The sequence below is a fragment of the Mastomys coucha genome, unplaced genomic scaffold (genome assembly GCF_008632895.1).
Source record: "Mastomys coucha isolate ucsf_1 unplaced genomic scaffold, UCSF_Mcou_1 pScaffold15, whole genome shotgun sequence".
NCBI classification, from domain to species: Eukaryota; Metazoa; Chordata; class Mammalia; order Rodentia; family Muridae; genus Mastomys; species Mastomys coucha.
Genome location: NW_022196897.1, coordinates 10705681 through 10732442, shown reverse-complemented (window position 1 = coordinate 10732442; position 26762 = coordinate 10705681). Strand labels below are relative to the sequence as shown.

The 26762-nt window shown below is 37.2% G+C and overlaps 1 protein-coding gene across 1 annotated transcript in view; it reads right to left on the bottom strand.

Moving 5' to 3' along the window:
- Window positions 1-26762, bottom strand: part of Yme1l1 (YME1 like 1 ATPase) — a 38779-nt gene that overhangs the window by 6465 nt on the left and 5552 nt on the right. Inside the window, exons 3-12 of the mRNA XM_031369183.1 lie at window positions 25858-26020; window positions 23644-23742; window positions 20129-20238; window positions 15456-15606; window positions 13116-13199; window positions 7384-7466; window positions 4962-5052; window positions 1948-2100; window positions 1287-1419; window positions 444-506 (exon numbers count right to left, since the gene is read on the bottom strand). Of these exons, the coding sequence (XP_031225043.1) occupies window positions 444-506; window positions 1287-1419; window positions 1948-2100; window positions 4962-5052; window positions 7384-7466; window positions 13116-13199; window positions 15456-15606; window positions 20129-20238; window positions 23644-23742; window positions 25858-26020 (1130 nt within the window). The remainder of the gene's footprint in view (window positions 1-443; window positions 507-1286; window positions 1420-1947; window positions 2101-4961; window positions 5053-7383; window positions 7467-13115; window positions 13200-15455; window positions 15607-20128; window positions 20239-23643; window positions 23743-25857; window positions 26021-26762) is intronic.

The following is a 26762-nucleotide window of genomic DNA, read 5'->3' as shown; positions in this document are numbered from 1 at the left end:
AAAAGCAACAGCAGGCATGAGTTTGATGAGTTTGTTGGTCAGTGTTGTCCAAAAGACTCTCAAAACATTATAAAACTGCTATTGTCCTGCCTGGTCCACCAGAGTGGAAAATAAGTCTGTATGGAAGAAGGCACATGTACTTCAAAAGAAGGATCTAGAGACCTCTGAGCTGGAACTGACTGGAATGCCTCTTCCCTGAAGACTAGCTTTCATAATACTACAAGGTACCATGCAAGCTTCCAAAGAGAGAAGCAACCAACAGCTATGTCCATTGGTAATTAGGTCATGTTCTTCAAGCCTTTAGCAGTCACTATCTGTCTCTGGATTTGCATATTTTAAATATTCTCTATAAATGGAACTGTGCAAGTTACTTCATGGTAGGCTTCTTGTAATACAATGTTGTAGCACATATTCTTCCACAGAATTTTTCTTCTCATACTTACTTATCTAATGCCTCTGGGAAATTTGTGGCACCTATAATGATTACTCCTTCATTGGGTTTGAAACTAGAGAGAAAAAAAAGTACCATTTCACTGAAAGCTGAAATACGGCTTACATATAACAATAGCTATATAGAAAACTGTTCGTTGCTAGCCTTAGCTGATAATAAACCAATGGCTACATAAATTACAAACCAACTGTTACTTAGGAAAGCAAACTGACATAAAAAGCCCAGGTTCCTCTTTAAATTCTGAAAAATTATTTTTAACTTCAATTCATATTATGTGGTACAAGACCTTTATTTAGTCAAAATGTCTTACACTGACTGACATTAAAATAATTTATTCAAGGCAACATTTCTTCCTTTTTAGTCATCAACTATATAGAAACTAGTGTATTATCCCTTATGTATGTTGGGAGGGGAGTATACGAATCAGCACCGGGGACTTAATTCAGGTACTCATATATACTAGCGGCAAAAGATTCACCATTGAGCTATACCTATACGCCATATCTTTCTTTAAATAGACCAGTTTGACTTTGAGTCAATTTTCCACTTATAAGTAGAATGAATGAATAAATGAATGAGAGGAGCTAATACATCCATTAGTAAGGAAGACAATATTGAAAGAAAAATTTGACTTTTTACATTTGACTGTTACCTAAACATATATAATATTTAATATCTAAACAATTTTACTAAATTTTCCATGAGAAGAATTTGCATAAAACCAAGTTTGTAAATATCAAATAATGGAAGGTGCCTGTTACTCTAAATTATCATTAAAATAGTATAAATGTTAATTTTCAAAATATTGCATCATATTTAACAAAGACTCAATTACCCATCCATTTCAGCAAGAAGTTGATTGATTGTCTGCCTTGAATATGGATGCATTGGAGATTCAATTCTCTTCCCACCAACAGAATCTAATTCATCAATGAATATAACACAAGGAGCATTTGCTTTTGCTTCTCCTAAGAAAACAAAAAATATTCAAATAACTTGAAAGAATCAATACTTTTTGAACATAAAAATATTAAAACCTGTAAGACTATCAGAGCCTTGTTTAAGAACTGGTTTTCCACGCTTCCTATTTATATAAATGTAATATAATAAGAATTGGAGCTAATAAATATTAATTTATACTATGGAATTGATAAATAAAACAAACAAACAAAAACCTCAGGAATTTTTCAACATCAACAGTCCGAACATCTAACTTCATCTAGCACATCTACCAGGCCTTATGATTGTTTAGCCTATTTTAGAAAAGAATGCAGAGCCTGTAAGAAGCTCAGTAGAAAATGGGCTTGAGTTCAATTCCTGAAACTCCAAAAAAAGGTAGAAGAGAACTGACTGCATATAATTCACACGTAGAAAGTAAAATTGTTTAAATAAAGCATACAGCCCCATTAAGTTACCTGAAACTAAGTCAATTATCAAGAAAAGGGTAAATAAAACATTACTTTGCCCTAAGAGTCTAAAATATACACCAAACATACTAAAAAGATTTCTGATCCTGCTGGCTCCTACACCCACAAACATCTCATCGAATTCTGATCCAGAAGCATAATAAAAAGGAACATCAGCTTCTCCTGCCACAGCTCGGGCAAGAAGTGTCTTCCCTGTTCCTGGTGGCCCAACTAAAAGAATTCCTAGAAGAAAAAGAGACAAGAACAAGTCATTACTTTTTAAAATCCCTCAATAAGAACCTCTAACACAAATATTAATTGCTATAACAAAAATGACAGTAATGTTCAATATTGCCAAGCATGGCAAACAAACAAACAAAAACAAACAAAAACAACAACAACCACCAGAAACAAGTTTCTGATGATGTTTTTCTTGTACCATTTACATATTATTTACAACAAGGAAAGGTTGCATACGCCTTTAATCCCAGCAATAGGGAGGCAGAATCAAATGATCATTTCTGTGAATTCAGTGTCAACCAGGTTTATACAGTTAGTTTCAGGCCAGCCAGGGACAACAGAATGAGAGTCTATCTCAAACAAAGTGTGTGAGTGTGTGTGTGTGTGTATGTGTGCGCGTAAAATTCACACATCAACAAGCAAGAAAAAAGTACTACTAAGACAAAGGATTCATTTATAACAACATAAAATTCACACTAAAAAGTAAACAGCCAAATATAAATGGAATGATAAATTACTTCCATAAAAAGACTAAAAAATATTTTCTAGAGACATATGGTATAAACTAAAAAACAAAACAAGAAAAGCAATATTAAACAAATAATTCTAATTTGGGCTGAGTTAGATAAGATTAGGGTAGCACCTTTACAAGCAGGAGACACATAGTTGATATCTATAGCTTTCTTGTGTTCAAGGGAGAAATGAAATGCACATGAATGCATACAGGAAAACAGAAAAATTACCTGACAAAATGTCAAATACTGTTGAGTCTATATTGATAATACATAAATGTTAACTGCTATTATTCCAAGGTTTCCCAAATGTTTTTAAGTTTTCATAACAGTGGTTTTCCCATAGTAAGTTGGAAAAAAGTAATCCCTGATTTGTATATAACTTTTATAATTTACATTAAAAAGCAATAAAGAGCCGGGCGGTGGTGGCACAAGCCTTTAATCCCAACACTTGGGAGGTAGAGACAGGCAGATTTCTGAGTTCGAGGCCAGCCTGGTCTACAGAGTTCCAGGACAGCCAGGGTTACATAGAGAAACCCTGTCTCAAAAAAACAAAAAACAAAAAACAAAAAACAAACAAACAAAAAAGCAATAAAGCTGTAGTGATGCTGCATTTTAACATTTTTTTAAAAGTATAGACAAGCTAAAAAGCAGCATGAAGGGCACACTAGTATTACCATGCTTTAGTGATACCTAACTGGCTTGTTACTTACAAATATTGACTTAATATATCTTAGTATATATCTCAAAATTTTTCAATAAATTTATATAATGCTTTATTAGAAATTAAATGTAACTATAGTTTTAAGTAGTCTATGATATTATATCACTGTACCCCTAACTGGGAAAAGTTTTGGGAACATCCTCCTACTTTCTCTGTAGAACTCCCAGAAGAGATGCTCCCAATGGTCTAAAATCTGGCCTTAAAACTAGAGTCTGGATCATCTGAAACAGCTACCAAATAACTGCCTGTTAAAGGTCTGTCTAAGTAAGCTACTGCTGCAAGACTGTCAAAACTTAAGAGTCAGAACCTAGTGAAAGAGGTGGGTCGTTGAAGGGTGGATTTTATCTCCAATCCTGTGCCTGTGCTTTGAAGGCACAGCTGTGCCTTCAAAGGGTAGACTGTGTCTTTTATCCTGAGCCACATGCAAAGGGGAGCCTTCGAAGGATAGGCTGGGTCTAGTATGCCGAACCACCCTCCACCCTGCCTCTACTGTGAGATGAGGAGCTTTGTGCTACCACACACTGTAATGCTTAGCTTCACTCCAAACCTCAATGAAGGGTCAGGATTGTGTAATGAAACCTCTAAAACTACAAGTCTGAAATTAACCTTTAAAGGCAACAAACAAAACATAGAAATTCTATTCTTAGAAATTTGTTCCCTTTTTTTTTTATAAAGTAAAATTTGTTATATATTTGGTTTTTTATAAAGTAAAATTTGAGGCTAGCTTCAAATTTCTGCTTCACCTGCTTTACCTTCCACAGGTTAGGTTTGTAGGCTCAGTTTCTACCATGGTGGGGATCAAGTCTTGAGCTTTAGACATACCGGATAAGTACCATACAGGCTTAGATATAGACCCACCAATCCCCTACGAGCTTTTTCTAAGTAACAATCTGACCGAAGGGCAAAACCTGGGTTAGAGTGGTCATCAAACTGCCATTTTTAGTAGAAAAAGAAAATCATATAAATGTTTACATAAAAGTACACATGCTAAAAAGTTACCATTTTGTCTTCATAATTACAAAGAGCATGAGTACAATTTCCATAGTTTCCACTTAACAAAAATCTTCACAAATTTTCTTATACATAAAAAAAAAAAAAAAACATGAGGAGTTGGGCATAGTATGGCACTTACCAACTATGTACAAGGTAAGTGAGTGTGATCTCCAGTACAAGAACAAAACAAAACATAAGGGTGTGACCCTGGGCTCATGCCTGACCCTGATGGGGATGACACTAAATAGATTCAGAGTAGAACAAATGATGAATTTTGTGTATAAACAGAGAAGTTAGCAATTTTATATCCATGTAAAAGTGCTAGTCTTAACTATACAAATGCTATAGAAAAAATATCTTTATGTGAAGTTAGAGAGATGGCTCACTAAGAGCACTGGATTCTCTTTTAGACAGCCCAGGTTCAATTCCCAGTCCCCAATAGCAACTCACACCCTGTATGACTCTAGTCCTGGGAGAATCTGATGCTCCCTTCTCCGTCTACCAGCATCTGGCACACACAGAGTAGGCAGACATGCACATAGGAAAACACCATATATAAGCTAAAAAATTTTCTAGTTAAAAAAATCCTTTTTGGTAAATATATATCCAAGGATTTAAAGAATTATGAATCTTACCTTTGGGAAGTTTACCTCCAAGCACAGTAAACTTCTGTGGATTTTTCAAGAATTCAACCACTTCCTGTAATTCTTGTTTGGCTTCCTCCACCTTAAACAGTGCAATTTACCAAATAATGGTTTAGATTATCAAAGCTTCCTCTGTGGTAATTATATACTTAATGTAGATTTAAGTGAACTTGGCCATTTTCAGTGAAAAGTATTTTTAAAGTATTTAGTGTGCTAAAGGTTCTCTCCCAATCCTTACTTCCAATTACACTGCATCCTTATTATGCCAAGAAAAGTCCTTTGACATTCTCACCTTTACTCAGTAGGAGTAACAAGTCAAATACATTGGTCAGGCTTAGACTGAAACTATTAGGGAGATCACAGCTTAGAAACAAAGGGCAATCTGAAAAATCTAAACTGTTTAGGTCATGATTATATTTCTAGAAAATTTCCCAAAAGTATTTCTAGAAAATATTAAAGACAGGAATTTTTTACTAAAATTTTTGTAATGATAATAAGTAATATAAAGGTCTATTTATTCCTAGCTTCAAGAGAATGGACAACATTCAACATGCATAGGGTACATATGCATAATATTAGAGTCCCTATAAGCTACAAACAACCAAAATGTCAAAGTTAGTTAAAATAAAAACTGTATTCTGACAGCCACATAATGCAACTGAAAAATCAGGATATATGAACTACAACTCCATAACTACAACTCCATGGCTACAGCATAGCTAGATCCCAACCAAGAACATCATGTTGAACAAAAGAAGGTACAAAACAGGATATTCTGGGTATACTGCAGCTATTAGGAGAGAAAAGTAGAAGCGAAGTGAAGTGTCTGACAGAAGGGTGACTCTCTTTTCACTGACAAAGACAGTAACAGAAGAGGTTTCTGGGAGGCTGTGGGGTTCTAATGTTCTTTGTTGGACTGAGAACTGATGAAAAACATGTGCTCATTCTTGAAATTTATTATTTATATACTTTTAAGCAAATATGTTGAATTTCAAAAGGACCTGAATGAGTTACTTAAAAAGAACACTTTTCTACGAAAACTCAAGGATACTTACTGTACAGTGAAAGACTAAAATATATCTACTTAAAATAATGAGTAAAAGGTAATTTTAAAGTCTAAGAATAAAGCAAGAGACATGAGATACCATTTACTTCTCAAAATAAACATTATCTGCCCCCACCCTCTGTAGCAAAAATATCTCTAGTTGACCAAGAGAAAAAGCTACTGGGTGAGGCAGAGTTAACAGCATCAAGATAATAATGTTCTAAACAGTTCTTATATTTTGGAAGCAGCGCTATATATACATACATACATACTCAAAAATTCTGGGCAAGAAATGATTGTTATGTAAGTTTTGAAGACATGGCAAATCTGCAATGGCAAACCTATTATGGTAAATCGAACCAAGTTACTTTGTTCACATGAACTTAAATTGTGTCAGAATTTACTCAACTGTGTGGTTTAGTTGTCAGTCAGTCTCTTTTTTTTGTTTGTTTTTGTTTTTGTTTTTTTCGAGACAGGGTTTCTCTGTGTAGCCTTGGCTGTCCTGGAACTCACTCTGTAGACCAGGCTGGCCTCAAACTCAGAAAGCCACCTGCCTCTGCCTCCCAAGTGCTGGGATTAAACGGTCTCTAGTTCTGTACTCAGACACTGACTCATCCCCACTGACTCATCCAACCCAAAACAGCTTCAACAAAAATTCAATTTTTTAAAGATTTACTTTATCGCCAGGCATGGTGGCGCATGCCTATATTCCCAGCACTTGGGAGGCAGGTGGATCTGTGAGTTCGAAGCCAGACTAGTCTATAGAGTGAGTTCCAGGATAGCCATGGCTGTTACATAAAAAGACCATCTTGAAAAACCTACATAGATAGGTAGGTAGGTAGGTAGATAGGTGGGTGAATAGATGGATGGAGGAAGGATGGATGGACAGGTAGATGGATAGATAGGTAGATAGGCAGACAGGTAGATAGATGGATGAGCTTTAATTTTTAATATTATGTGTGCCTGTGTAGAGTATATGCATACTGAGTTCAGGTGCTCATGGTGGCCAGAAGATGGGTGGGATTACCTGGAACTGGAGTTACAAGCAGTTGTGAGCTACCTGTGGGTAACTGGAACTGAACTTAGGTCTTATCAAGACCTAAGTGCTCTTAGCCAGTCCAGGATCTCTCAGAACAGAAAGGTCCCAGCTCCATATTAATTATTCAAATTTTAAATATCAATCATATCAATCTTCTCCTAAATTATTTACTTTCTGAAATTCAAACTGGGTTCACAGCTTTAAATTGTAAGAAAAGTTTGGGGCAGCTGAGTATAACCAAAATGGAAGCCTAATGCAAAGTATGAATTAGACAAAATATAAAGAAGACAAAATAAAGAAAGAAAAAAAAAGAAAAAATCTTAACTTACCCCTTTAACATGTTCAAAAGTGACATTTTTCATCTGGACAGGGTCCACTGCAGAATCAAGCCCTGTAGTTGTCCGAAAACGCACTAACAGGAGGAAAATATGTGAGCATATTTGATTTCAAAGTCTAGAAAAATTGCCTGTCTTAGAAGCTTTACCAAATTAATCTGCAAGAAATAGCATTCTGGATTCTAGACCATGTTCAAGGACAGTTAAGACTGTCGGTTAATTATTTTCCTCTTTCTATAATCTTAAAATTATATGATTAAAAATCTTAAACTATTTAGGAAACTGAGTTAAAGTCAGCATTTATTTTAAAATGCTTGTTTTTATCAATCCCTATCTAAATGTTACAAAATGTAAATTTGAAACAGCTATTCATTCTTCAAAATTGGTGTTAACTGAGGAACCAAAGCAAACCACAATACAGGGGCTAAGAGGACAGCCAATATTTGGACTGTCATTCAACATCAGCAAGGTCCCAGAAAAGAAATAGAATACCCCTAAAAGTATCCTACAGTGTTATAATCCCAGTAATCTAATGCTCCTTCCATCAGAGATGGTGGAGACCCCAGGATTATAACCAGCATACAATCTGCAAATAGAATGATCATTATAGGAAAATGTCTCTGAGGTTACCATGAGAATCCATGTGATCAACAACCCTGACCCATCTCAGAATATGGTACAGCTGGGTGGAAGGAAAACTAAACATGCCAACGGGCTCACCCTAAGTTCCTAAAAGTAACCCTGAGGAGTCTTCACAGTAAAAAAAAAATAGGCTAATTTTTGGCCACCTGTATAATTTTAAACACACAGCAGGAAAGCACTGACAAAAAGTAAACTAATGAGGATATAAAACAAAGAACTAGTCTATATTTTTAAAAGGACAAAGAATGATTCAGTCCTTCCTTATAAGCTTTCCCATTATACTCTAAGTGTGTGCTACTGACATGCCAGGTAAGGCATTCAAAGACACCAAAACCATAATTACAGCTAAGTGTAAACATTTTCTCCTGCCTAAATCCTGATGCTCTACTTAGAGTTATCAACTTGACACAACCTAAAGTCCCCTGATAAGAGTGACAGGGAACCTCAATTAAGAATTTCCTTGAGGGGGCTGGTGAGATGGCTCAGTGGTTAAGAGCACTGACTGCTCTTCCGAAGGTCCTGAGTTCGGATCCCAGCAACCACATGGTGGCTCACAACCACCCGTAATGAGATCTGACGCCTTCTTCTGGTGCATCTGAAGACAGCTACAGTATATTATGCCAGAGCGAGCGTGGGTCCCGAGGGAGCAGGGCTGGAGCATGCAGGCAAACACTCATATACACGGTTATTGTAGTTCATAAATGTAAAATAAAAATAAATCTTTAAAAAAAAAAGAATTTCCTTGAATAAGTGATTATTAGCCATAAAGTACAGAATACCCATGATACACCCCACTGACCCCAGAGAAGGTAAACAAGAAGGCCCAAACAAAGATGCCTAAATCTCACTTAGAAGAGAAAACAAACAAATAGTTTTAGGAGGTAGAAGGAGGGAGGAAAGTGGGTAGGAGAGGGAGGGAGAGTGGAATAGGGAGGCAGAGCAGGTGCAGGGAGAAACAGGAGGCCCAATGGGCCAGGAAAATGAATAGAAATCTATAGCTGCCTGGGTGGAGAGAGGAGAGTCTTTAGGAAGTCCCAGAGACCTGGGATAGGGGAGGTTCCCAGAAGTCACTGTGGATGACCTTAGTCAAGATGCCCAACAGTGGAGACATGGAACCTGCAGAGGCCACCTCCTGTAGCTAGGCAAGAACCCCAGTGGAAGGATAAGAACACCAACCTATCTACAAAATTTTTGACCCAAAATTTGTTCCATCTAAAAGAAATGCAGAGAATGGAGCAGAGACTGAAGGAATGACCAACCAATAACCAGCCCCACTTTGAAACCCATTCCACTGACAAGCACAAATCCCTGACATTACTAATGATACTCTTAAGGAGCCTCTCATAGCCTCTGAGAGGCTCTACCCAACAGTGCACTGAAACAGAAGCAGATACCTACAGACAAAAATATTAGACAGAGGTTGAAGACATATATTGAAGAGTTGGGGGAAGGACCGAAGGCCCTAAAGTAGATGGGAACCCCACAGGAAGACCAACAGTGTCAACAAACCTGGACCCCTGAGACCTCTCAAAATCTGAGCCACCAAAGAACTTACATGAGTCGTAACAAGCCCCTCTCTGCCCCCAGCACATATGTACCAGACAGGCAGCTCAGTCTTCATGGCTGCCCTGCCTGGCTTCAGTGGGAGGATAGGCCTAATCTGTCAGGGTAGGAGGAGGGGGGAGGAGGGACAGGAAGTCCACCTTCTCAGAGGAGAGGGGAACTCAGTAAAGAAGGGACTGGGAATAGGATCAGCTTTTGGGATGTAAAGAAATTAATTTAGAAAAAAAATTAATTGCCTTGATCAGACTGCTTTGTGGGCAAAGAGTGTCTGTGGAGCACTCTTTGTCATCTGACAGAGAAGGGCTCAGCCCACTGGAGGTAGTACCATCACTAGGCAGGTAGGTAGTCCTGATCTGTGTAAAAAAGCCTTGCACATTGCTTTAACTTCCCTCAATGATGGACTGTAACGTGAAAATGAAAGGCAGATAAGCCCTTTCCTCCCCAAGTTGTTTATGTTAAGTGTTTTATCACAGCAATAGAAAAATTATAATGATTGAAATTAGAATACCTAACAAGGACTTCAACACTGTGATTTTTTATCACTGTCAATTTGATAGGTTCTAGGTGAGAAATTTCTGGGTATGCCTACAAGGGACTGTCTAAATTGGATTGAGGTGAGAAGAGCAACCTAAATGAAGGTAAGGGTCCTGTCCTGAATAAAAAGGAGAAAGTGAACTAGCATTTCACTTCTCTTTGATTCTGACTGAAGCTACAATGTGACCAGCTACCTCAAGCTGCTGCAGCGACTATATCCTGGAACTGTGAGACAAAATAAATAATCCCTTCCTAAAGCTGCTTTTACGTCAGACATTTTGTTTCAGCAATAAACAGTAACTGATATATTTGTTGACAAAGGATGAGTTCTAAGCTCAAGGCCCAAGTATTATCCCAAAATATACATCTTAACTCTAGAGCACAGAGCTCTTTCAGTCAATCCATATCCAAGCCATCCAGGGCTAAATTAGTACCTTTTGGGGACTAACAGCTAGGATGGTTTGAATTAGAACATTGAAGTAGGCATAGGTATATGAACACTTGGTCCTTGGTTGGCAGTGCTATTTAGGGAGGTTATGGAATCTTTAGGACAAGAAGCCTTCCTGGTGGAAGTGTAGGCTTTGAGAGCTTGTAGCCTTATCCTACTTCCAGTTCACTCTGCCTTCTACATGACTGAAAATGTGACCAGCCTCCTTCCTGCTCATCTCCAGCTACATTCCATCCCTCCTATTATGGACTCTAATCCTCTGGTACATAAACCAAAATAAAGTTTTTTCCTGTTTTTTGTTTTGTGAGCTTTGTTTTTGGAGACAGAATCTTACTATATAGCTCTGGCTGGCATGGAAATTGCTATATAAATCAGAATACCCTTCAACTTAGATACACTTCCTCTTGCTGAGATTAAATGTGTACACCACGGAACCCAGCTACCAGATATTTATAAACGAGGCTTGGAACTGGTATCATTGTTTTCCATTTTCGTGGTGGAAATATCTGATTTCACTGGTCAAGTCTTTGGGCTTTGGTTTTGTGGGTTTTGTTTTGTTTTTTTGAGACAGGGTTTCTCTGTGTAGCCCTGGCTATCCTGGAAATGTTGGCCTTGAACTCACATAGATCCACATTCCTCTGTCTCCCAAGTGCTGAGATTAAAGGTATGCACCACTCTCAGACTTTGCACCCCTTAATGTTTAATGTTATTTTTCTAGTTCACTGTTGTTCCTTCCTCAGATAACCCTGTAGTAGTAAACTCCATGTATCTAAGTTCTTTTGATTGCTAAGGCCTTAAAAGCAAAACTCTCTATACCCCATTTTACACATTATTATTATTAGCCAGACTGAATAACCCATCTCCAAAGTGATTTTAGGGTTTCAATTCTTCAGGGGGTATTGTTAAGTAGCTAGTTGGACAGTTAGGTATTAGCAGGATTGAGAGTAACTGGGGATGGACTCCTCATTCACAATCGGCTTTTCCAACCAAGAACTGAGCTGAAGGATTACTACTGGTCAAAGTATGGGAGTTAAGTCTTTTTTTATTTTTTAGGTCTTTTTTTGGGGGGGTGGGGGAGTTAAGTCTTATTCTGAACTATGCAGAAGGTCATCACTAAATAGCTAAACTTGACAAGATTACTATTTAGCTGGAAGCTGATGAAGCATAAATATACAGGGGGCTGGAGAAATAGCTTAGTGGTTAAGAGTACTAGCTACTCTTGTAGAGTATCTGGGTTAAGTTTCTAGTACCCACATACATCTCACAACCACTTTAAACTTCAGCTCCAGGGGACTCAATGCCCTTCTCTGGCCTCCATGAGAACCAGACACACGTGCACACATACATTCATACTGGTAAAACACTCTTAAAAAAGAACAAGAATATACCATTAGCTCCTCAGTAAAGGTAAACCCAAATGAGCCGCTCCGTCACCTAGACAGGAAAGTGTGCCACAGGAAACACTGTCTTTTTAGAGGCTTTAGAAATAGAGATTGCATGAAATGTAGATTAATGTTATAATCTTTGTCTACACTCTCACTCCTTTCCTGTGTGCACTTCTCTGCTCTGCAAACAACTCCCTAGCTTTTACTTTGCTATGCAAAAACAAGCTAAGCAGCTGTGGCTGCAAACCCTGTAATCCTAGCACACAGGAGGTAGTCAATCAGGAGGACCAGGAGCTCAAGGGCATGCTTGGTTATGCAGTGAGCTTACAGTCAGCCAGGGCTCTAAGTCACACAAATCTTGTGTCCAAAATTCTTCAGAGCTGAAGATAAAGCTCTATTGGTATGGTGATCATTCATCATGCATGAAAACCTGAGTTTAACCCCCAGTGCCCCATATATTGAACATGTAATTACATGTCTCTAATCCCAGCACTCAACCTTGTTCCAAAAACAAAAATAGGTGGGGGTCAAAAATTCTTTTAAGAAATGGTTTTCAGAGTTTTGTGAAAAATAATTCTACAAGGAACATATTAATGAAGGCCCCAGCCATACCAAATACTAATGGCTTGTTCATTCGGGAAAGTGGTTAGGAGTCATCAATTTTTAAAACTGTGATCGTTTTAATTTTTTTTTTTTTTTTTTTTTTTTGGTTTTTTGAGACAGGGTTTCTCTGTGTATCCCTGGCTGTCCTGGAACACACTCTGTAGACCAGGCTGGCCTCGAACTCAGAAATCCACCTGCCTCTGCCTCCCAAGTGTTGGGATTAAAGGCGTGTACCACCACTGCCTGGTTGATAGTTTTAATTTTTAAAATTATTCATCTAATAACTTATTATTCTGATATAACTAGTCACAGAAATGGAATTTTGAAAACATTACTTTAAACCCAACATAAACAAAATGATACACTAATTTTTTTTAAATCAAACTAAGTAGACCTTATTTTTCAAATATTCTTCCCCATTAACAATAACTCTAAGTTCAACATAAGAAAATTTTGGTAGGATAGTAAAATATTTGTTACAATTGTAAAGAACATAAAAGCCAGATGCTTAAGGAGGAAATAAATTAACTCAGATATATGAAAGTCTTTACCAGATAAAAACGGATTTTTTAAGAGTCCATAAATGCCAAACAGGAGCAAAACAAAGAGGATCAGACGAGTTCTCCTTAAGGAATCTGAAAGAGGAAAAGGCCTTGAATTAAATGACATCAATGAAATATAACACCTTTATGGCCAAGTATTAGTTACTACTTTGTGTTGAATTTGATGTATTAAGAGTCTAAGATGACAATATTCTCACTGGTAGAATGTTTATGTATCATGCCTAAAGCCCTAAGTCCTCCAAAGAACAACAACAAACTGTTTTAAGAGTTTAGGTTTACAGAAGAGCTCAAAGTCTATCTTTACCACCTACCTGCCCTGATCACCAACGACCATGCATTTATGTAGTAAACTTGTTAGGAAGAAAAGCAGCATTTGTATAGTTTTATCTGGTGTAATTTATACAAGGGCTTAATCTTGGTATACCAGAGACAATCTTCAGTTAGCACACAGACGAAGGTTTTTATAGTATTTCTGTATGTATGTGTGTTTATGTGTACGTTTGTGTTTTCTCTTTGCTGGTCATCTTCCTTCCCCTACAACAGTTGTCCTACTATCATATTATTCATATACATGTATCTCATACAGTTCACCTTCGATTCTGCATGCAAAAATACTGCAATTCTTGTCCCTCCAGCTACCTTTAAAGCCTCAGCCCTCCAACTTAGCAAACAAATGTATACATATGCACAAATCCTCACAGATTCTGCATAAAAATAAACATACAATAGTTATCAGAATCTGACTTTTATATTTAAGATAATAATATCCAATTCCACTCATTTTCCTGCAAGTGACATTTCATACTTCAAGATGGCTGAAAAATAAAATCCCACTGTACCACATTTTCATTCTTCTGTTGATGGATATTTGGGTTTGCCCTAATATCTTGGCTACTGTCCCTACAGCTTACAAATGTACAAACAGCTCTATGCCATGCTTAAGATTCCTTTATTTATAATCTCAAAAATGACAAATATAATTAGACTATATTCAGTTTACTTTTTAGTTTCCTGAGGAATCTGTGTTGATCCTTTTTTTTTTTTTTTTTTTTTTTTTTTTTTCGAGACAGGGTTTCTCTGTGTAGCCCTGGCTGTCCTAGAACTCACTCTGTAGACCAGGCTGGCAGTGAACTCAGAAATCCACCTGCCTCTGCCTCATAAGTGCTGGGATTAAAGGAGTGTGCCGCCACCACCACCGGCCATGTTGATCTTCTTAAGAGCTCCACCAGTTAGGTACCCTGCCATCAGCAGTATATAAGGTCCCTCTATTACTCTGATCAGTGGTTGTCTACTTAGTAACAGCGATTCTGACTGGACATAATCTCAGAGGAGTTTGAATTTGAATTTCCTTAATGGCTAAGGAATTTGGAACTTTTTTCATACACTTACTAGCCATTTGTAGTTCTCTTTTGAGAACTGTCTAATTCATTTAACCATTTACTGATCAGATGATTGAGTCTTATGGTGAATAAAAATTTAACACTTATTCATAGATTATAGACATTAATCTCATCAGGTTGGTACAATTTTTTATTCTATTATAGAAAACATTACTTTACTTTCCTGATTCTTTTTGCTGTGTGCAAGCTTTTTAATTTCATATACTCCCATTTGTCACGAACTGCTAGAGTCGATCGTGGAAAATCTTTTCCTATGCTTGTATAATAAAGTGTTATACTTATGCTTTATTCCAGAAGTTTGAGTTTTAAGTCTTATATTAAGGTTTTCGCTCCATTTTAATTTTTATATAAAGTAAAAGATAAGGATCTAATTTCATTAATCTACATGAGACTATCCATTTCTCCCAGCACCACTAGCTGAAGAGGCTATCTTTATTTCTAATGTACATCATTACTTTTGTCAAAAAGTAGACGGCTACCAGGACGTTCTCTAAGAACTCTCAAGGCACTTATCTAGACACAATTTCTACCTTTTATTTTTATTTCCATTTCCATACAACTTAGGAAATCTTAAGTTTTATTGTGGATCATGACCAATATTGAAACTGACTTTCTTAAGTTTCTACAGCAGGGTGAGATCAGCAAGAAAAGCTTGCTATGCAAGCCTTGCGACCTGAGTCTGAGTGCTAGAATTCATAGAGGAAAGGAAGGAAAGCAGACGGGAAGAACTGACAACCAAAGCCATGGGGTCTCCACACGTGCTATGGCACATCCAAAGCCATGGGGGCTCCACACGTGCTATGGCACAACAGCCCGCCTTCACTCACATCACACACACTGGGATAACTTTTAAAATTAAGAAAAGTTTTTGTAACACTTTAAGGAAGGACTAAGCGTCTTTTTCAACTAATCTTTCTATTCATCATACCATTGGTCTTCTGTGTAAGAGCTTGAGCTTTGAGAAAACCCTCTGCAAAACCAGTTTTAAATGCATCTTGGTGAGCTTCAGGTATGTTTTTAGTTTTCATAAGTTTATCCAAACTCTCAAGATCTGTTCCTCTGTCCCGCAAAAGAAACCCCTAAAAATGTAAGAAAACAGTGTCAGAAAGACACAAAGAAAGAAGGCAGTGTCTGGAGATTTTCAATCTACTGGACAAAGTTAAACAAACAGACATACTTTACAAATAACTTTGAAATTCTGCTAGAAGCAATAGGTATGGCAATATAATAATTGCTAGCTATGGAAAACAGAATCTCTTACTGAGAATGGGTCCCTGGGTCTAGAGCAACGGCTTAGCCATTAAAGGCAAGGCTTGTAACCAAAACATCAAGAGAATGGGATCAAAACCACACAGTTGGAGATACAGATTAGTTGACAGTGTTTGCTGAGCATACATGAGACCTTCAGGTTCATCCACCTGGACTTTGTAGCAAGAGTATGCAATGCCAGCATATAAGAGGTAAAAGCAGGAGAATTGGAAGTTAAAGGTAACCCTTAGGTATACAGAGTCATTTCATACATGAAACCATCTCTCCAACTTCTTCACCCTCTCCCCTAAAAGTCACATAGCTAAAGGCATCATGTCACAGGTCTGTAATCTTAGGACTTAAGAGGATGGATTGATTTCAAGGCCAAGAAGAAAACTGGGCTGAAGAAAAATGTCACAGACACACACACACAAATATATACAAAGAACAGACATCATGAACAAACAATATGAAATAATGTCCAAAAACTGTAAATAATCTGATAAGACATAATGCCAAAAAGAGAATAAGGGTACTTAATGACCATATTCAAGATGAGAACAGAAAAATGGTAAATAAAGTACAATAAAACACTGTGTTTTAATAAGGCTGTGTTGTGTAATAAAGTGAAGTAATGCAAGCAATGATGATACAAGTTGGAGGCAAGACTGAGATAACAAGAGTAAAACAAAGGATTAAATGAGTACTTAGTGGAGTGATCCAGGCAACATGATGTTATACTTGTCTATGAATGGCAGTGTAACAAAGATGAAGGGAAAGTTTTAAGAAATGTTAGCTGGGCAAAGTAGCTCACACTTGTAATCCCAGCTTTGAGAACCTGAAGCAGAAGTTTTCTTGAGTTTGAGGCCAAACTAGGCAACATAGTGAGGTTTAGAACAACCTGGGCTACAGACTGAGACCTTGCTCAAAAAATAAATAAATAAACAAACAAACAAACAAACAAGCAAGACACATAAAACAAATAGAGAAGCATTTCAGATTAGTGGTGTAGATCAGTGGCAGATCACTTGGCTAGAATATCTAAGGCCTAGGTTCAATCCCTAGGAGCACCAGTTCCCCACCAAAGTTACTTATGAGTGTGCACTGAAGGAAGGACAGCCTTTCCAACAAACAGTACTGGGAAATCTGGACTCCAAAAAGAAAAAATTAATAATTTCTATTTCTAATCCTGAACATAATTCAAGCCCAAATGGATCAAGAACTGGAAGACCTAATATCCGAAACTTCAAGAAAGAAATGAGAAGTAACGCTTTCACTTATCAGCAGACATACTCATTCATACTGAATAAGACTTCAGTAGCATAGGAAGAACAACAAACAAACAGGATCTTATAATGGTTCAGTGCAGTAAAGGAGACTATCAACCAAGTGAAGACAAAGGCCATAGATTAGGAGAGACCTACCAGCAACACATGTGACAGAGTTAGTGTCTAGCTCATACAAAAGGCAGTGGTGGCACACGCCTTTAATCCCAGCACTTGGGAGGAAGAGGCAGGCGGATTTCTGAGTTCAAGGCCAGTCTGGTCTTCAGAATGAGTTCTAGGTCAGCCAGGGCTACACAGAGAAACCCTGTCTTGAAAAAAAACAAAAAACAAAAAACAAAAAGAACATACAAAAGAACACAAAATACTTACCATCAAGAAAATAAGCACCCAGTTAAAAACTGGGCAACAGAACTGTACAGGAAATTCCCAAAAGGATATATAAATGGCTAATGAACACTTTAGAAAGTGTTCGACATACTTAGCCTTCAAGAAAAGGAAAATTTTACTTGAGGAACACAGATAAAAACAAATGGTGTAGGTGTATGGGAAGGGAAACCCTTATAGACTGTTGGTCAAAGTGTAAACTAGTACAGCCACTCTGAAGTGGCTCAATCCAGAGACGTCTCAAAAACTGAAAATAGAACAGCCACATAGCTAAGCTGCACCATGGGCATACAGCCAATGGACTTTATATGCTACTACAGAGAGACACACACATTACTACTCTACTTTTAATAGTAAGGAAGTAGAATCAATCTACATGGTAATGGATGGACAGGAGAAATGTGTGCTACATGCCTTCAATCCCAGCACTTAGGAAGCACAGTCAGAGTCCAGCCTAGTCTATATAGTAAATGCCAGGATAGTCAGTACTATGTAGGAAAACCATGTCTTAGAGAAAGAAGGAAAGGGAGATAGAGAGGGGGAAGGAGAAGGGGAGGGTGAGGGAGAAGAGAGATACATGTATCCAACGAACTGTTAATCAGCTGTAAAGAAATTTAAATATGTAGGTAAATGTATGAAATGGGGGAAAAATTATACTAAGATAACAGGCCCAGGAAAACAAATGCCATGCATGATCATTCTTACATTGCAGATTCTACCTTTAAATCTTTTGTTTTGTGTATTTAACTTGGAGCCTAAGTGGAAAACCAAGAAACTAGATAGTGGCCTTTTGGGAGGAAGGGAGATGGAGAAGAACAACATGCACACCTTAAGGAAGAGTAATATGAGAGAGGAAGCCAAAATGAGAGAGGTGGAATATTAGCAGCAGAAAGGCTTTAATGAGGCTAGAGAGATGGCTCAGCAGTTAAGAGCACTGACTGCTCTTCCGAAGATCCTGAGTTCAAATCCCAGCATCAAATTACCATCTGTAATGAGATCTGATGCCCTCTTCTGGAGGGAGTGTCTGAAGACAGCTATGGTATAGTTACATATACTAAATAAGAAAATCTTAGAAAGAAAGAGGGGGGGGAGAAAGGAAGGAAGGCAGGCAGGCTTTAATGGGTACGGGGGAAACCTAGAAATGGGAGGAAAGCTAACATATTAAAAATATATGTATATGGAAAGCTGTATCTCACACCCCAATGTAAAAATATGTGAAGGTACATTAGAACACTTGTGAAATGAAAGAAGAGGGAAAGTAGTGGAGATTAAAGCTTAAGCAGATATGGGCAGGTAGATGGGGTTAAGCAAAACTAAAGATGTAGACAAAAGCCTTATACAAACCAATAGTATGCTAATTTCAATAAAACTTAAAATATAGTTCAAATGAAATTATCCTGCACAGATAGACAATATGGTTCTCAAAATATATAAGCAATTAAGTCATAATACAAGGAAAGAGACCTCTCATGTCATTGGTCAGGGAGGCCCTAGGAATCATCAAAACAACACAGGCTACTACCATTATCCTTATTATCCACCAAGCCTACACAGAAACCTCCACTGCTAAAGACATCACACGCTGGTTAGCAGTCAATAGAAAATGAGTCTCAAGCTGACTGAGAACCGTCTTCCCTGCGTGCTAGCTTTCATGGTGTTGAAAGGCACAATGAGGGTGCTTGGAGAGAAGAAGACTATCAGTGACCTTAACCAGCTTTGCATCCTACATGCTCCAATACTGGACACCTACCTAAGAGGGACCTAACATCTTCCTGAGACGAGTGGAGACTGTTCCACTGAAGGGAATTCCATGCCTGGTACTGTAATCTTCATCAAAATGCCCATGGCTGGAATGGTCATAGATATACTAAGGTAAAATCTGCTATTTATATTTTTACCAACTGGTAATGCTTGCAAGTACCTTCTAAATATTTATGTTTATAACCATTGACCTGGCCTGCTTTCAACCTTGGTCAGACAGGTTCTTTTTGCACTGTACAGCAGCCAATGAAGAGATACAAAACTCATAAATGTACTAAGAATGAGAGAATGGGTGTTCAGCCCTAAACAGGACATCTATATCAAATACCCATCTCCAACAAGACTCAGGGAATATGGAGGAAAATGCAGGAAGAATTTAAGAGCTATCACATAGGAAGGAATGCTGTGAAAACTGTCTTTTGGGTATGATACAGTTATAACTTTCATGAACTCACAGCAACAGAGATTACCTGCATAAGATCAAGCCAACCAAAATTCTGACATAGTTGTGGTAGAGAATTTCCAAAGCCACCACCAGTGATTAGCTTTTCATAAGGATGTGGCCACTGGTAGAATTGCCATGCTATAGTGAATAACCCCACACAGTCACATATATGAGCAGCACCAAATGGACTAAGTAGGTTATAATATAAAAAAAAAAAAATTTAATTATAAAGATATGAAATTGGGAGGCAGACACACGGAGGGGAAAACTTACGAGAAGCTGAAGTAAAGAATAGGAGGTAGATATATTTCATTGAACACATGAAATTCTCAAGAATAAACATAAGGGAATTTACAAGCACAATTAATTAATTATCAGTGATGTAGAGAAAGGGGGCGGGGACTCCATCAACCAGAAAAATGAAGTTTATGGTCTCAACAGTTCAAAGTTACTACTTTCTAAACCACAAAGAATTACCTTCACAAATGATGGTGCTATATTCTGTGCTTCTGCTAATCTTTCAGAGGTAGACTGCAAACGTCGTGTCCTTGATTTCAACGTTTTGAAACCCCGAGACTGTATGAAAACTGAACAAAACAGTGCCAGTTACTTTGTAGCTGTAATACAGGAAAATGATCAAGTGTAAAGTCTGACCCATAACTGTACATCCTAATTAGTATCTAATTCTGTTGACATTTCCATATGCTTTACATTTTTCCAACAACTCTGAACATTTTATTTCATGTTGACAGGAGAAAAAGTAAAAAGAGGATTTTATAATATAACATAGAAAACAAGAAAGTAGCAAATTGTGACACTTCCCAAAAAACAAAAGCTAAATTATTGAAATTGATTAAATATAAACAATTAACTTTAAATTTCCTTTGATAGTTGTTTGTAGTACGAAAAAAAGCATCAAACTAAATATTAATTTCTTACATTTAAAGTCTATTTCCCAAAGAAATGATTCTTAATAAATCTGTAACTATTCTTAAATGCCTGTATACACATATTATCTTTTACTTATTTGCTACGCTGGAGTTCACAATCTTCTAGCCTTTCTAATGCCAAGAGCACACAGAAGGCTACACACACACTCTTCCTGCAAAAAAGTATAAGTGGAGTAACAAGAAAACCATGAGCTCAAGAAGATCATGATGTCCCTTAAGACCACATAGTGAGACATGGTGTCAAATAAAACATTCTACAAATATAGTCTGTTCAACTCCATGGAAATATTTCAGAATACAACAGAGTACATTCAGTTTAATGGTAAAATAATTTTTTAATTTACATTAAAGACTGTTTAGAGAGTGTTGTATTTTTGTTTGCTTTTTGGTGCTGAGGGCTGAAGTCATAGCTCAATAACACTAAAATGCTCTCTACACTAAGCTCTAATTGGAATTAGCTCCCCAACCATTTCACTGCCAAATATAATATTACAATAATAAATCTTCATGCTTTTACAACATACGAAGACTAAATTCCTAAAAGTGAAATTAAGTTTAAATTGTGACATAAAAAAACTACTTTCTAGAAGCCGGGCGGTGGTGGCACACGCCTTTAATCCCAGCACTTGGGAGGCAGAGGCAGGCGGATTTCTGAGTTCGAGGCCAGCCTGGTCTACAGAGTGAGTTCCAGGACAGCCAGGGCTACACAGAGAAACCCTGTCTCAAAAATACAAAAAAAAAAAAAAACCTACTTTCTAAAATGATTTTCTATGAAGATTTTTCATATGGGGCTTCAAGGTCTAATTTCAGTACTGACTTTCCCCAGCCATGAGATAGTACTTGCAAACTGACTAAAATCCTCAGTACTCAGGTATTCTTATATTTTAGCTCTACTGTGTGATAATCAACCTTCCAGAATTCCATAAATTCTTAACACACATACCATCTGCCTTAATTACCTTCTGTATTCAGCACTAGCCATTTCTTCAGAAGGGTACTGGTCTTTGTTGAATTTGGTTCCTTCTTTTTCATGCTATAAAGTATTCTCCTCAAATAATCCTAGTATTTTCATTTTAATACAATCTTGCTATACACAGCTCAGGTTGGTCCAGCCTTGCCTCTCAAGTGCTGGAATTATAAATGTGTATCATCATAGATGGCTCCCATTTCTATTTGTAAATAAGAATAGAGTGGCCGGTACTAATAGCAAATGCTTCCTCAATTCCAACAAAGCAATAATGTACTGAAACTACAAATCACGAATTATGTGAATGAAGACAAGTGTCTATACAATTCAAAACCAAAGAAAGCTTGCCTTTCTTCTTTGGCATCTAGGCTCAAACCAGAGCTCTGAAAAAATAGATCCCCCAAATACATATACAAATGTAGTGCCTATAAGGAAAGGTGTCTGTTGCTAACTATAGCCTGAAAGTTAATTCCTATATTTGCTCTACGATTGGCCCATTCCTGGCAATCTTTTAAGTGTTTATTGCACCTACAATCCTGTACTAGTTAGTTTTTTATATATGTGGCATAAACTAGGGTCATTAGGAAATAGACAACCTCAAATAAGCAAATGCCTCCGTAAGACCGGCCTGGAGGCAAGTATAATGACTGATGTGGGAGGGTCCGGACTATGCGAGATGCTAACCCCACTTGGCAAGTAATACTGAGATACATGAAAAAGTCAGGTAAGAAACCATGGGACTTCTCCATGGCCTCTGCTTTAATTCCTGCTTCTGTTCTAACTTCCCTCAGTGATGGACTGTGATTAGGACCTGTGAGCCGAATAAACCATTTCCTCCCCAAGTTGCTTTTGGCCAGTGTTTCATAGCAGCAGCAAAAGCCAAACTAGGACAAATTCTAAAGCCCATTCTTATTGATTCCAAATTTGGTATTTTTCCCTAAGTTCTAGAAATAAAATCTTTCACATCATTTATGATACTCCAATCCCACTGGTTCTCAACCTTCCGATTGCTGAGCCCCTTTAATATAGCTCCTCATGATGTGGTGACCGCCCAACCATAAATCCATTTCATTCAGTATGATTTTGCTATTGTTATTAATTATAATGTATATATGTGATATGCAGATATCTAATATTCAGCCCAGGAAAGAATCATTCAACCCCCAAGTTGAGAAACACTGTTCTATCCTAAACTGCATGAAAGTAGCAAACAATGCTCTCAATCTGGCACCATCTACTTTACAGCTCTATCTAAACTCCTCGTATTTCTGGGATGTTCATGAAAACATTCTGATGTTCTTCTCCAGTGAGGGTAAGTAAACAAATATGCTTGGTCAGTTATTTTGAAACAGATATAGATGAGTTTCCCAGGTCAGATTTACCTTAGTACTTAGCACTCACACAGCTTGGCTTCTGTTATTATTTTGTAGCTCAGAGATTATAAAGAGACTAGACAAAAGGCTAAGCAGCAGGTCCTCTGCTCCTCCAGAGGACTTGGGTTCAATTCCAAATACCCACATGGTGGCTCGCACAATTTCCAGAACTCTGAGGCTCTTCTGGCCTCAGGGGAAACCAGGCACACATAGTACATAGACACACGCAGATGGAACATATACACATATAAAGTAAGAAATACTTTTTTCCTCAAAAGTTTACAAAGAAAGCTAGGCAAGGTGACACATACGTATAACCTCTAACATATAAGAGGCTGAGGAAGACTACAAGTTCCCAGCAGTCTAGTGTAGTGAAATCTACGTTAAAAGAAAAAAAAAAGCCGGGCGTTGTGGCGTACGCCTTTAATCCCAGCACTTGGGAGGCAGAGGCAGGTGGATTTCTGAGTTCGAGGCCAGCCTGGTCTACAGAGTGAGCTCCAGGACAGCCAGGGCTATACAGAGAAACCCTGTCTCAAAAAACCAAAAAAAAAGAAAAAAAAAAATACAGAACTAACCAAATGAGTAATTCCAAAACTTTAAGTCTACTGTACAAGGAATAGGTACTTCAATTTCCACCACTAACAAAAACAAGCCTTATTAAATATAACTATGTTTTTCAAAATATATGCACTTGTTTTGTACCTGGAAAATACTGAAGTTCTGAACAAATGCTTCGAAGAGTTTTTGGATGTTGCCTGTACAAGCTAGAGGAACGTAATGTACTGAACATATCTATGTGACCTGGAAGAAAATTGCAAGGTTATTGTCTAATTGTCAAGTGAAATGCAAAAACACATAAAAATTGTATAAAATAATTACAAATACTAGAAAAATTATAGTACATATGTTTCATATAGTATCTTTCCACAGTACAACTTTATTTTATTTTTTTTTTAGATTTATTTATTGTTATATGTAAGTACACTGTAGCTGTCCTCAGACACACTAGAAGAGGGCGTCAGATCTCATTATGGGTGGTTGTGAGTCACCATGTGGTCGCTGGGATCTGAACTCAGGACCTTCGGAAGAACAGTCGGTGTTCTTACCCATTGAGACATCTCACCAGCCCACAACTTTATTTTTAAAAAGATATCTCACACATTAACATTACTTCCTTATAGCTCACAGTTCCTCATTTCACTATCACTAATGGTGAAATTACTATTTCTCTCTGGCATATGATTATATCTGCCCATGAAACTAAATTAAAATCAGCAGATATAAAAAGAGCCTCTTTTATTAGAAGAATAGAATAATAAAGAGCTGCTATTGCTTAGGGACCATTTCAAAGCTCTAATGATGTTGCAGAACAGTGCAAACACAGCTTCTAATATAACTTAAGGTACCTAGAGTAAAGCCAGGTATGTTGGTGAGTACCTTTAATGACAAAACTGGAGGTAGAAGCAGGTGAAATTCTTATGAGTTCAAGGCCGGCCCAGCCTAAATAGTGAGTTCCAGGACAGTCAGGGCTACATAAGGAGATCCTGTCTCAAAAACCAAAACAAAAACACAAACAAAAAGTATGTAGCGTTGCAAAGTGTGAAAGAGGTTCTTTCAATAGCCAGGCTTGCGACCTTACAATATCACTGAACTACACTCAGTCCCAACACCTCAGAGATTCCTGTGTGTCTCCATGTCCAGTGAGACTTAGGCATTTTTCAAAAAATTCCCAAGTGTCCCCCTAAGAAACTCATTCCTAATATCTCTGCACACCCAAGTGAAGCAAGCGCCTCACAGTATGAAGAATTTTAAATTGTGAAAATGCAGATTAGAAAAACACGAGAATAAAAGTATTTAAACATTAAAATAAAAATGTGTCCTTTTGAAGATTTACCCTGGGCCAAACACTTTGGCCATCCATGTCCTAGTCTGAACACTCAAACCTTAAGTAATGACACTTTTTTCTCACTCTTTTACTCTTTTAATCTTTAACTCTTGGACTCCTACAGTTTAAAATGATTTTTACCACATGATCTTCCATCAATATGAACAGGTATTTGGATATTTTAAGAAGGCTTTAAGTTAGGCAGAGACAGGCAGATGTCTGAGTTCAAGGCCAGTGTGTCTACAGAGTGAGTACTAGGACAGCCAAGGCTACATAGACATAACCTGCTTTGAAAAACAAATAACGGCTCTACTACGACCTAGTTCAGTGACATTAAAAAAAAAAAAAAAATTCACACATAGCCCAGGTCTAAATATAATCCCAGCTATTGAGAAGGTTGAGACAAGAAGACCACAATCTCAAGATCTGCTAGGGCTACAGAATGATGAAGGCCTGCCTGGGTAACTTGCCAAAACTCTGGCAAAAAAAAAAAAAAAAAAAAAAAAAAAAGGATGCAGACTGGTGAGATGGTTCAGCAGGTAAGAGCACCGACTGCTCTTCTGAAGGTTGTAAGTTCAAATCCCAGCAACCACATGGTGTCTCACAACCACCCATAGTGAAATCTGACTCCCTCTTGTGGTGTGTCTGAAGACAGCTACAGTGTACTCATTTATAATAATAAATAAATCTTTTTTTAAAAAAGATATGAAATATTTAAAAAAAAATAAGGATGTAAGTCACTAGTAGAGCACTTCCCTAGCACAGTGAAGTGAAGGACTCAATCCCGTGAAGTAGACACAGCTCAGTGTAGAAGGCTCGCAAAGCAAGAGCTTTGATGTCAACATCACAAGAAGCAAAGGAATACAGGTAATTCTCTGTACTTTAGTACTTTTCTATAAATGTAAATTATAGCAGTAAGAAAATGTATACACTTAAAAAAACCTCAAAAACAGAACTGTCCCATAGTAAATGCTAATACACTACACCTACTATATCACTATTTTAGTTAGAAATGACAATAACTAACATACCATATTTATTTTCAAAAAAGGACTGTGCGGAGATATGAGATGTATGCCAACAGGAAGAAACTCTTTTGTCTTTATAAAATCCAGGAAGGAAATTTTCTACCAGTTTATCAATCTGTCCAATTTTCAATTCAGATAATCCAAGGTCCCTTAAATTAAGCACAGGCTAAAAAAAGACAAATCAGTTAAATTAACATTAACCAAACATTTAAAGGATACTTATCAAAAATGATATTTTTAAAAATATAAACATGTATTGATTTCTTTTTAATTCTTAAAAATAAGTTAATACAAATATAATGGTTCTAGTTTTACTAAGGTTAGTCATGACACCTCCCAAAAAAATTCCCTAATAATGCCCTTAAATAAATGACATCACTGAAACCAAAAGAACTAATTAAGCATTCTGAGTCACAATGAAGTGAAAGGCTTTACAAAGTTTACCTTCTCTTCATATAAAGCACTGTGATCTGGTACCAATCTAACAACCACCTGTTATTCATAAGAATAATTATTTGCTGGGTAGAGTACAGTGAAACAGACTATGTTGTGACAGATCATATTGATATAACTTCCATTGTAATTTTTCTTTCATTATTGTTATTAATCTTATTAACTTACAAATTCAACTTTATAGTATTTTCAGTAGTGAGGCTTTATTGGACTATATGATTGGAAAGCAGGATTATCAAGAGAGGAAAAGCAATGGAGCACCTACAGAGAGGAGCAAAAGGAACTTTTTTCTTCAATTAAAAAGTACACTCAGGAGGCAGAGACAGGCATTTCTCTGAGTTCAAGGTCAGCCGGTTCTACAGTGTGAGTTCCAGGATAGCCAGGGCTACACAGAGAAACATTGTCTTGAAGAAAGGAAGGAAGAAAGGAATATTCGAGCTTTTAACTATCTTAAT